Raw genomic sequence first — 12,150 nt, forward strand, 5'->3', positions numbered from 1 at the left:
AACATTTGGACTTACCGGAATCTTTGTAGTCAATACTACACCGCAAATCTCATCGTCAACCATAAACTGCTCACCCAACATGGCCATACAAATATCCTCCCACGCTCTATCAATTTGGTTTTTACGTAAACGTATTAACCACTGACCACCCTTGGAATTGGCTGGATCCTCCCACATGGGACGTATACCCTTTTTGAAGAGACTCAACTCACGGAAGGGATTTAAGGCTGTGGGACGTCTCAATTTACAATAGAGTGACAGCCAATGTTCAATGGTGGCACAACGTCCAACCATGCGCAACGATTTACTATAATCGGTGGCACGGTGTGCACCTTTACGTGAATACCACAACCAGTATTCATGTTGCAAGGGATGATCATCGGGATCCATCTCCATGGGTGGCATTTTGTCGGCATCATAATCATCCATATCATCTTCATCACTTTCGAAAATCTCCGAGCTGTGTCGGTAATTACTGAAATTGTGACTGTAATAAAACAAAGAAAGTGAAACGTTTTTACATAAGTAAAAAGTAGGTATAAAATTAATATCGTAAACATGTAGGAAAAAGGAAATCAACATTCCCCACAAAGGTTAACAAAACATTGGCGCATTCAAACACCCAGGAATTGTTCCCCATAACGTTTTATAAGACAATTGCAATATTGCAAAATTTTGTCATTAAAAAGTTCACAATTGTCTTTTTGTCTTTATGCGATTTGCATTAAAAATGTACGAAGTTTGTAAAATTGGATTTCTAAGTTTCTTTGGAGATTTAAAAACCGATTCCCGCCTTTATAAGCACATAGTCTGTAAAGAGGTTATTTCTCTCTTGATAAACAAAAAATTGGATGCAGTCATTTGCAGTGTTCGTGTATATTGAACTTTTTTTCAAATTGACATTGAAAATTTTATATAATGATGATTTCTGTGATTTAAAGAATCCCCTCGCAATTTTTCGTTGTTTGGACCTAAAAATTTTGGCCGTTTATATATTGTGCAGCATTTAAATGCTGTGGAGCAAATAATAATATACGGTAAAAATTGTAATGCCAATGTTAACTTTATCTGAGACATTATAAATAAAATGGATGGTATAAGCCTACTTTTGGGCTATACGAAAAAATTAGATTCACGTTTGTGTCACGTTGGTAAAACTTCGTTCAAAGGTTTTCTATTTACGAAGAATATAAAATGCCAAAATACAACCAAATAGGTTGGAAAATGTGCATGGAACCTTTAAAATATTGCATATTGACGGTACCGCTCGTTGTGGGCAATACCGAAACCTGAACCTATATTGAAAATATTTTGTGCCACTGAAACCTCAATATACCAATTTGATGCAAAATCGATTGAAAAATTAATCTAAAACGCCAGCGTTACTTGAGCACTACAGGAAACCGCGGGTATATGTGGCCCATATTGAGCCCCACACTACCCACAATTATGAGAATCATTTTTGCAAAATTTTAGTAGCCCATTGCATTAAACGGTGTTGGTAAAGTTCCGCTAAGGTGCTCATATTTCGCACTGTATGGCGGCGTATAGCTTCCACAGACATACGTATCGTGTTTTACGTTAGGTTAGGTTTTGGGATGTGCAGCCACTAAGTGTGACTGCGTCACTCGGAGACTTTCCGGTCCATAGTGATTATCCAAAGAAGATATAGGATCGTGTTGTAAAGGATCTACAAAGTTTCTTTATTTATTCCTCAAGTGCTGCCGACTAGGGTCTTGATGACTTAGAACTTTATTAAGTGGTCTCCGCAGTCCACGTGGTTTCATATATTTTTCGTGTGGAAGGAAGCTACGCGAACAATGAGATATGCATTCAGCCGAGCAAAAATGTTATCAACGTCAGTACCCATAGAGCGTACAATCATCATCCTACACATAGTGTTGCCTCTGTTTGGAGGATAGTTATTTTGATATCCACGAATAGTGTTTCCAGAATCTGTGTTGATGATGGCCGGACGAGTTCGCAAGACGTAATAATATTCTCTTCGTCCGGTCGCTTTAGGGGTGCTCAATAGACTGACCTTTTAAAAATCAGTGCATTTCTTCTCTTAAACCAGAAGTCCAATCAACCTTTTATCTAGAGTTCGATGGCTCCTTAGCAGTTTTCCCCAAGTTATTACTACCAGTTTCAATGTAGCAGCACGCACTTCAGATGCCCTAGCCACCAGTGTCAGTTCTCTGACTCTGGTGCGTAACTTATCACCCTCCTTTGCAAATTCCATCGCCTCTGCTGGAAAGTTAGGTTCTATTTCAGGCTGGAATATGGCGAGCGACTACAGCAGTGATGATGTCACGGAAAATTATCTCTGCTAGCCGAACATCAGAGGGATTGAGTAGTTCTTAGCCAATTGACTTTCCTTAACCATCGAAAGTACGACGTTTAGAGAGTATGAAGTCGGGTGGTCCGATGATGGAGAGGAGAATTTAATTGCTCAGCCAGCGCTATGTCTGCCTTGTATAGTTCAGCTTCGTTTCCAAGATCGCCGCAACCACAATTCATCTTCGACTCCTCAAATTGACTGTATCATTGATATTTTCAAGAAGGTCATCGCAGTTAAGCTGCAGGAATGTTGTTACAATTCCAGACAAAGAATTGTAACGACTGCGATTGCTACTGCTGTTGGGGAGATTGTGGAAGAAATTAATATTCAGATGATGTTAATGTGGACTTGATGGGGATCACATTTAGGCAGCGCGCTGAACTCCCTGAGAAGATTTGTGTTTGAACAATTTCTAAGATCTTGGCACCCGGCACTGAACTATGGTGGATGAGATGGGTCGGGAATTACTCTCAATTTCGGAACTTACCAGATAATTCCAGAGCAAGGAGTCCGGGACATACCGCTCCCAATGTAGAAATATATAGAGGAATAGGGATATGAAGTGCTTGACACAGGATTTCGGGCGCAATATGATTCACCATCCTGAAATTAACTTGACCAAACCCCTTACACGGTGCTCTTAAAACAATTTTAAATGGAAGGTGCTTACACCTTGGAAGTTTTTGCGGATTCTGAAACTACAATGTTCGTAGATAAGAAAAATCAAAAAACAAAAAAATCGTCGAAGCGCTTTTTAAATAAATTTAAGTTGACATTTTTAGGGGTTGTTTAGATTTTCACGATTTTGCTTAGAAACCGCAAGTCCTATCAAAATGAGACTAAAGAAAATGTTGTAGCTATGAAAATACTCTACAAGATCGACATTTATGGTATTTTCGTAGTTTTTACCATTTTTGAGATATAGAAGTTCAAATTGGGACAATGCACTGACTGTATCGCCCCTTATAAAACAATGTCATGAAGGGTGCGCCTTAACTAACTTTTGATGAAAACCGCTTACACAGGGAAAGTTTTTGTGAATTCTGATACAGCAGTGTTCATAGATAAGAAAAATCCAAAAACAAGAAAAAATCGCTGTAGGAATTTTTAAATAAATCGCGGTCAAAATTCACATTTTTAGGTGTTTTTTAGGTTTTCACGATTTTACTTGGAAACCGCAAGTCCAATCGAAATGGAGCTAAAGAAAATGTTGTAGCTGTAAAAATTCTCTAGACGATTGACGTTTATCATTTGTTCCCAGCCTGTACCATTTTTGAGATAAAGAAGCTCAGTTTACATTTTTAGGTTTTTTTGTTAGGGTTTCGCGATTTTGCTTGAATACGGTAAGTCTTATCGATATGGGACCTGAGAAAATCTTAAAGCTGTGAAAATTCTCTACAAGACTGACTTAAGTAACTTATCCTAAGTTGTAACATTTTTTTAGATATATATGTTTAAGTTGGGAATTTGCCGTCATGACATTGTTTTATAAGGGTGCTATACAGAATTGAATTGAATTTGAATTGTCCCAATTTGAACTTCTATATCTCAAAAACGGTAAAACCGATGAGAATACCATAAAGGTCAATCTTGTAGAAAATGTTCATAGCTACATCATTTGTTTTAGTCCCATTTTGATAGGACTTGCGGTTTCTACGCAAAATCGCTTAAACCTAAACAACCTCTAAAAATTTCAACATAAATCGCGATTTATTTAAAAAGCGCTCCGGCGATTTTTTTTTGTTTTTTGATTTTTCTCATCTATAAACATTGTAGTTTCAGAATCCGCAAAAACTTACGAGGTGTAAGCACCTTCCATTTAAAATTGTTTCAAGAGCACCGTGCTTATCGTTTGCCCTTGCAGCTGATGTATGCTTTTCAATCTTGCCTCAAGTTTGGTATACAAATGTTAGCGCTGCCCTATCGCGGGCCCGAACGCCTCACTGAAGACTGTAACATGATCATTGAGATCAATGAGCACAACGATCATGTTACACTCTTCAGTGAGGCGTTCGTGCCCGCGTTAGGGCAGAGCTAACATTTGTATACCAAACTTTCACCGATTAGGGGCCTTTATTAGAGGTTATCAAAGTTTCAAGACAAACTTGATGGTAAATTGAGGCAACTGTGCATCTACATTTTATTATCATGCTGCTGATCGGATCATAACGAGATGGCGGTCCGAGTGGGAAAGAAGCTCATTTTGGGAAATTGGCAATTATTGTTTAGAGAATATATTCGCTTCAAATATTGGAGGTGGTGTAGGTGGTCAGAGTTGGCACATATTGAAAACGGCGGTAATCGATCTGAAATTCCACCTTACATAATTATACGTTACAAGTTCTAATCCTAGAGCGATAGCCAAAGATGGCCATCACAACCTGGAATTTTCATTGATTTTAAACTGCTTTTTGATCAGTGGAAAATTTCTGTCTATGTTCTCGGACCTAATGCAAGGTACATTAGTAAAACTCTCTCGCTGGTCCAATACTAGATGGTGTGCAATTGAACACTCTATATCTATACTAATATGTAATACACTGCTTGAATAGGAGCGTCACTGCTTGCATAGGTCGGTCCCAACTTAACTTATGGATGTCTAGTTTGGTGGTAATGAGCAATAAAACCACCCTATTATATAATGCTAGAGATAACAGCGTTTTTCACACAAACGTGTCAAAACCTTTAAACTTGTTAGTGGGAATGACGAAATTGTATATAGATAGCCAGGCTACCTAAAAAGGCGCAAGAGTGTTTTGGCATAAAGACTCAATCTTAGATCTTTCTAAAAAACCAGGGTAGTAAGCCGTTAAATTAAGGGAAATCAGAATGTAAGTCAACCACAAGGCGGGGTTATCAATCTTCCGACCTACTAGTGGAGGGCTGACTGTGTCAAACCACTGTTTTGCTTCTTCCTCGAAAAATTCAACAACTTCCAATGCAATATCGGTATCGGATCGAGATCAATCTGGCCGGTAATATCAGGACGTAGAGCAGCGTTCTTACTCTCAGTCAGAGATCAGAATTGCCTTAAAGGGTCATCTGGTCTTGACAGTTCAGATCTACGAGCAACAAGTGGGAGGACAATGATGCAAGGTACCGAGATCTTGACAGTACAGATCTATGAGCAACAAGTGGAAGGACAACGATATTGAGTGCTACAGTCTCTGTGAAGATCTCCTCTGTCACTACCCATGAGATAGAATCTCTTTCTTATTTCTCTTTATAGAACCTGTGGCCTTGTTAAAATACTGCCTAAAATTGGTGTGGGGCTGGGGTCAGTTTAGAAAATTTCATTTCCCTTAGTATTGAGGATGATACTGGTTTCCAAGCCAGTCCTGTAAAACCCTATGACACTAATAAACCCAATAGGCATCTGTTTCCTTCACTTTAACATTTTAAGTTCTTGAAAACTTTCAGCGTCAGTAAAGATGGGAAAACTACAGAATTTGGTTTGGTGTGCAGCCACTTATTCCCTTTTTGAACGACTTATTTTTATACCCTAATACGTAAGATTGTCATTCCGTTCGTAACACATCGAAATATTCGTCGGAGACCATATAATGTACATATATTCTTGATCAGTATCATTCACGCCGTTCGGACTCGACGATAAACAGTAGGTGCCATATCATTGACCTAATATGAGTCGAGGTACACTCATTGATATTAGAGAAGTCTCCCTTGTCCCATCTGAGATGTTTGTGGAACAATTATTATTATTCTTGATTCAGCACACAATTCTAAGTCGATATAAATATCTCCGCCTGTCCCTCTGTCTGTTGAAATCAAGCCATATTTAAGAGAGAGCTCTATAATTTGATACATAAGTTTATATTACTCCTAGGATGTTTGATATTTAAAATGGGCTACATCGGTTATGATATAGCCCCTCATAGAGCTGCCCGATTTTCGGAATTTTTAAATTTTAGCCTCATTAACACGCCGAATTAGTTAAAATTCGGTGTGTAGTCTACGTTAGGAGCATTAATCTTTCTCCCAGATATTTTTTGTTATAGGTCCACATTTTGGTATTTATATCTCTATGAACCTAAAAGGTCTGTTATCCTAAGTTGCCTTAACTTTAACATATCTAAAATAGTAGATGCATTTTTGTGTATTTCGGATTTGTGATAGGAAGTACGTCCACTGAGCTAAAATGAAAATAGGTCGTCACTTTGGGATGTTTTTGGAAATTTGTGGGCAGCATTCTTATAACGTACAAGAAATGTATTGTAAAATTTCCCAGAAAAGTAGTCTAACATTTTGTCGAATTCTAATCATATGAGTTCCAACACTTCCTAAATTTGACCGCTCGAAAGTCTTATCCGACCGACATTTATTTAAAAACATTTTAACATAAAATAAAAAAAAAAAAAACAATTTTGAAACATATATCACTAACAAAGTATAGCAAAGCAAAACTTACCTGGCTTTAATATTCGGTTTAATGCCATCCGAAATCGATGTATCCAATGAAGTATTATTCTTATTAGTCGACAATCCACCAGTCTCCGTCAAAGAACTATCCTTTTTGGCAATATACGAACGATACGTATTCAATTGTCTTGTATGATAGTCAAATGGCCGCTCAGATTTCTCCAGCTTACTACCACTGCCATCAGCAGCACCTGCAGCTGTACCAGAAGTATTTCTTTCCCATCTTTCGCTGCGATCGAAACGATCACTGCGATCAAAACGATCACTTCTATCAAAGCGATCACTTCTATCAAGTTTATCACCTCCACGGTCAAATCTTTCATCACGGATACCACCGAATCTTTCACTTCTATCGAATCGGCTGTCGCTTCTTTCGAATCGCTCGGTTTTATCATATCTACTGTCACTCCTGAGGAAACTATCACCACGCTCCCATTTATCGGTTCTATCGAAGAAACGATCGCTTTTGTCAAATCTCTCACTTCTTTCCCATCTGTCGTTTCTATCAAAGAAACGATCGCTCTTGTCAAAGCTGCGATCACCACGTTCCCAACGTTCGTGCTTCTCATTGAGACTGTCCGACTTTACATGATTTTCGCGTTTCTCAGAAATATCATGTTTCTCGGCACTCTTTGGTCCCTTGGGCAGTTCGTAGAGAAGACGTGAAGGACCCTTTGGTAGTTCATAGAGCAAACGAGATGTTGACTTTTGCAACTCAAATTGTGAAGGTGAAGTTGATTTTGTCATTTCGTTTTGCGACGTTTGCGATGGTGTCTTGGGTGTCTCGTCATCTTGATTTGTAGACGAATCAGATTTAGTTGTCTGCTCGTTTTGCTGAGGTTGTTGGGATTGTTGTGATGAATCCGGCATATCGTATTGCGAGTTGGGCGATGGTTTGGATTGGTCAAACTGCGAGGGCGATGATGTCTCCTTGGGTGCCTCAAATGATGACGACTTTGAAATGTCGTATTGTGGAGGAGTTGAGGATTTTGGCATATCGAATTGTGTCAAAGATGGTGTCTTGGATAAATCGAATTGGGGTGGCGATGTTGATTTGGGAATATCAAATTGCGAAAGAGAAGGCGATTTTTGCAGCTGCTGATATTGTGCCTGTGATTGTTGATGGTTGTCGTTCAAATCAAAGGGTACGAGGGATGGAACGCCCTTTTGAGACTGTTGCTGTTGTTGCTGCTGCTGCTGTTGCTGTTGTTGTTGCTGTTGTTGGTCATACAAAGATCTTGCATTCTGCGTGGAAAAATGAGATGCCATCTGTTGAGCCTGGGACAGTTGTTGGATTTGTTGTGCCATTTGTTGAGCCTGTGACAGTTGTTGGGCCTGCGACAGCTGCTGGGCTTGTGCTTGCGCCTGCGCCTGTGCCGCTGCCAACTGCTGAGCCTGTGTCATCTCACTGTACTGCGTTAATAGTAAGGCCCTCTGAAGTTCATAGATTGTTTGTGGGGGTAACTTTTGCAAATCCTGTGGTGACAACGTCGACGCTTCTCGCAGCAATAACTGAGCCTGCAGCGTGGCCTTAGCCAACTCATACTGCGCCCGTGATGGCGATTGCGGTAGTTCATATGGCGATTGTGGCGTTGAATCGGCCATCTCATAGAGTGAGCGTGGCGGCACCTTAGGCAGATCCGTTGGCATTTGTGTAGGTGGCATCTTCGATATGTCGTTATGCGATAACGCAGCAGTCTTTTGCATTTCGTATCTATACATCAGTGAAGCATTGGCCATGTCATATAGTGATCGCGAAGGAATCTTGGGTAGATCATATTGCGACTGAGGCGAGGGATCTTGTAGATCGAATTGCGGAGGCTGATATTGCGACAGCGAAGGGGACTCAGGCATATCGTACAAAGAGCGTGATGGTGCTTTGGGTAATTCATATTGCCACAAAGATTGTGGTGGTCGTGGTGGAATCTGCTCAAATGGTGACATAGATGTTCGTTTGGGCAATGGGAAATGGGACGGCATTGGGCCATCGGGCTGTTCATATTGCCAAACCGATTGAGTTAGCGGCATATCGAACGGTTGCATTGGCATAGGCCGGGGAACATCGTACATTGACTGTGCCTGTGAATGTTGCTGCTGCTGTTGTTGTTGTTGCAATTTCGCTTGTTCGAATTGTAAATCGAACATTTGCTGTGGTGATGGTTGCATTGGTAAACCATATGATGGCATTTGAGAGGCAATTTGGGGAATATCGTTTGGTGATTGTGGTGGATGATGTTCTTGCTGTTGTTGCATTTGCTGTTGATGATGTTGTTGCTGCTGCTGTTGATGCTGGAGAGCCATTTCGCCCTGTGTTGCCGCCATATCTACGTGAGGCATTTCATTTTGCTGTTGAACAGATGCCTCCAATGAATTTGGCAATTGATTTTCCACTGGTGAATTCGAAACGGACTTTTCCAATTCATTTTGTGAAGATGACTCGGACAGTTCACCAGTTGTGGTTTGCGAATTGGTGGCATTTTGGTTTTGTTGTTGCATTTGTGAATCCAAACGATGTTCAACATCATCTTTATTGTCATGTTGCTCCATTTGCTGTTGTTGTTGATTTGTTTTGTTTTGTTGGGTTTCTTTTTGCTGTTGTTGTTCAGGCTTCTGTTGAGTTTTTTGTTGCTGCTTTTGTTGTTTTTTACTTTGTTTGGTAGTTTTAGCCTGTTGCTGCTGCTGTTGTTGTTGAGGCTGTGGCTGATCTTTCGACTTGGCCGCGGCTTGTTGCTGTTCTTTTTGTTTTTCTTGTTTATTGTTTTGTTCTTGCTGTTGTTGCTGCTCTTTGGCTTTTGCCTGTTGTTGTTGATGATGCTGTTGCAGTTTGTGGGCAGACAATACCGCCTTTGCATACTCAATATGAGGCAAAGGCAGATTCCTTGTTGGTATCTCATTTTGCACATTATGTGGCAAGATACTTGGAAACTCTTCTTGAGTTGGTGGAGGCGGAGTAGGCTTTGGATGCTCATGTTGCTGAGCAATGGGCAAACCATACTGCCAAACCGATGGCACCTTGGGTGCAGCGTGATGCGATTGCGATGAAGATGTTGGTAGCTCGGGAAAAGCTACAGACGGCTCCAAAGGCAATTCATACTGCTGAGGCTGGGATGGTGGCTTTGTCGAAGGCTGAGTTTGAGTTGTAAGAGATTCGGTTCGTTTATATTGCCAAAACGATTGTTCTCTAGGCAACTCGTATTCCCAAAACGATGGTGCTTTGGTGGACATTGTTTCCGGGAGCTCATATTGAGACAGGGGTGGCAAACCCTGCAACTCGTATAGAGAATGCGACGATTGATTGTTCCCATAGGCTTCGATCCCATCGTCATTTTGCGACGATGAATCGCCACCAAAATCATTTTGCGATGGCGAATTCGAGAGTTGATTTTGAGAATCCAACTCGGACAACTCACCGTCATCATTCTGGCCATTTTGATCAAGCTGTAGCAGCTTCTGCTGTTTCTTTTGTTGCTTCTTGCTTTGTTTTTGAGCCGACTGTTGTTGCTCTTTTTGTTTTTGTTGATCTTTCGCTTTAGCTTGCTGTTGTTGTTGCTGCTGTTGCGGCTGCTGCTTATCTTTCTCCTTTTGTTTTTGTTGCTGCTTTTGCTGCTGAGGATTTGGTTTGGGTTGTGGTTGTTGCTGCTGTTTTTGCTTTTGTTGTTGCTGCTGCTGAAGCTCCTTCTGCTGTTGTAATTTTTGCTCCTGCTTGTTTTGTTTCTGCTGCTGCTTTTTTGTCTTAGCAGCTGTGGTAGATGATAATTTTGAACTGAAAATAAACAAAATTGAAAATTAATTCATTGTCTTCTTTTGTTGTTTTCAAATATAAACAAAAACAACAACGTATTTTTTTGTCCATAAGCAATTCAAAACAAGATCATGCACACACTAAACACACGGAAACATGTTTTCTAATAACTTGTGCTAAACAAGTTGCGGTTATTTGACTGTTAATAATCTTCTTATTGGTTTCCTATTCAGCGGCCAGGCGAGTTCTTATGGGATAGATGGATGGCTGGCATGTCAGCAACACACAAAATTAACTGCCCTATCCTAACTAGAATCTGTATACGCTAGTGCGTATGTGTGTGCGTAATGTTTCCTTCAACGCATCATCTCATCATCACCCTCTAATATTCGGTGGGGTAGAACATTATTCAACAGGTTTTTCGTTTTGTCAAACAGGCTTTTTGACAGAACTTTCCTTCGATACCAATCCATATAGCGGGATCATTCACTTTATCAATAGATCCATCACAATTTTGACTTAGAAGTCTGCATTATCGCTTCTATAGCCATAAACGTAGACCCAAATTTTATATCAAAACACTGACACACGCACACACTCTTTCATACACTTGCACTCACTTCACACAGAGTAACATAACCTAACATACTGGGCAGCAAAAGAACATAGAAGAGATGACAAAACTACGATCATTAACCAGACAGGGGCAGGGGTTTAGTAATAAAGTTGGCGTTTTGCCACAATAGATCGTCCGGACACTGGTCCGTTTGTCTGCCACACTGTGCGCCTGCTGCCACCGGTGGTCAGCCTTTGAGCAAGCACAGACATCAGCTGCTCCACTTACTTTTCATTTTGTTTTGCTGACACTTTTTCCATTATCGTGAGTAGACGTTGGTTGATTGGTGTGTTGTTTGTTGTGGGGGCTTCTACTTAGAGTTCTTCCGCCAAAGCACTGATTAGATCTTATCCCTTGGATAAAAATGTGTGTTGAACACTTGTGGATTTATTGGTTGATAGCTCCTTTGGAACGCTGGTTTGATTAATACACCGTCACTTGCTCGACGGCACGATGTGCTTCTAAATGTGTTGCTGGTTGGTTGGTAGATTGATGTTGTTCGTCGTCCACCGCTTAAAATGACTGTTGTGGTTGTGGGTGTTTGGTGTTTCACAGGCACGAGTTTATCCGACACTAGGAATCTTATTCAAAGATTCACTAATTGTTAATCTTAGTGACGACTCTTAGTAATTCAAAGAGTTTAAGTAAAAAATTTAAGTAAATTCCAATAGTTAACGACAATAAAGATTCGCTGAGGTCTCTTGTGTTCAGTATGCTCTCCTTATAGCTTTTCAAATAACATTCTTATTGAATGTCGCAATTTGACGTTTCTTTTATCATTAGGGATCCACAAATCGACAATCGATAAAGCGATTATTCAACTTTTGTGCATGTGGGAAAGTAGAGGACAAAAACGACAAGAAGCTAGATCTGGCAAACCATCGATATTCCCAACATTAGATATTTTCGATATAAGCTTCGTTCCCGTACTTTTTAATGGTAAAACTCGTAAAAGAGAGAACTGCAAACAAATTGTTCTCACACACAAGTTTTTTAAAATAGTTCGGGAAC

The 12,150-nt window shown here is 40.2% G+C and overlaps 1 protein-coding gene across 1 annotated transcript in view; it reads right to left on the reverse strand.

Annotated features, from left to right (window-relative positions):
• LOC141388629 (uncharacterized) overlaps nt 1-11,935 on the reverse strand; it is a 273,261-nt gene extending 261,326 nt beyond the window's left edge. The window contains exons 1-3 of the mRNA XM_073958657.1: nt 11,368-11,935; nt 6,771-10,544; nt 16-487 (exon numbers count right to left, since the gene is read on the reverse strand). Of these exons, the coding sequence (XP_073814758.1) occupies nt 16-487; nt 6,771-10,544; nt 11,368-11,399 (4,278 nt within the window). The 5' untranslated portion in view covers nt 11,400-11,935. The remainder of the gene's footprint in view (nt 1-15; nt 488-6,770; nt 10,545-11,367) is intronic.
• Between the last annotated feature and the right edge of the window lie 215 nt (nt 11,936-12,150).

The sequence above is a fragment of the Musca autumnalis genome, unplaced genomic scaffold, assembly GCF_047663935.1.
Source record: "Musca autumnalis isolate F117 unplaced genomic scaffold, ASM4766393v1 scaffold_1, whole genome shotgun sequence".
Taxonomy (NCBI): Eukaryota; Metazoa; Arthropoda; class Insecta; order Diptera; family Muscidae; genus Musca; species Musca autumnalis.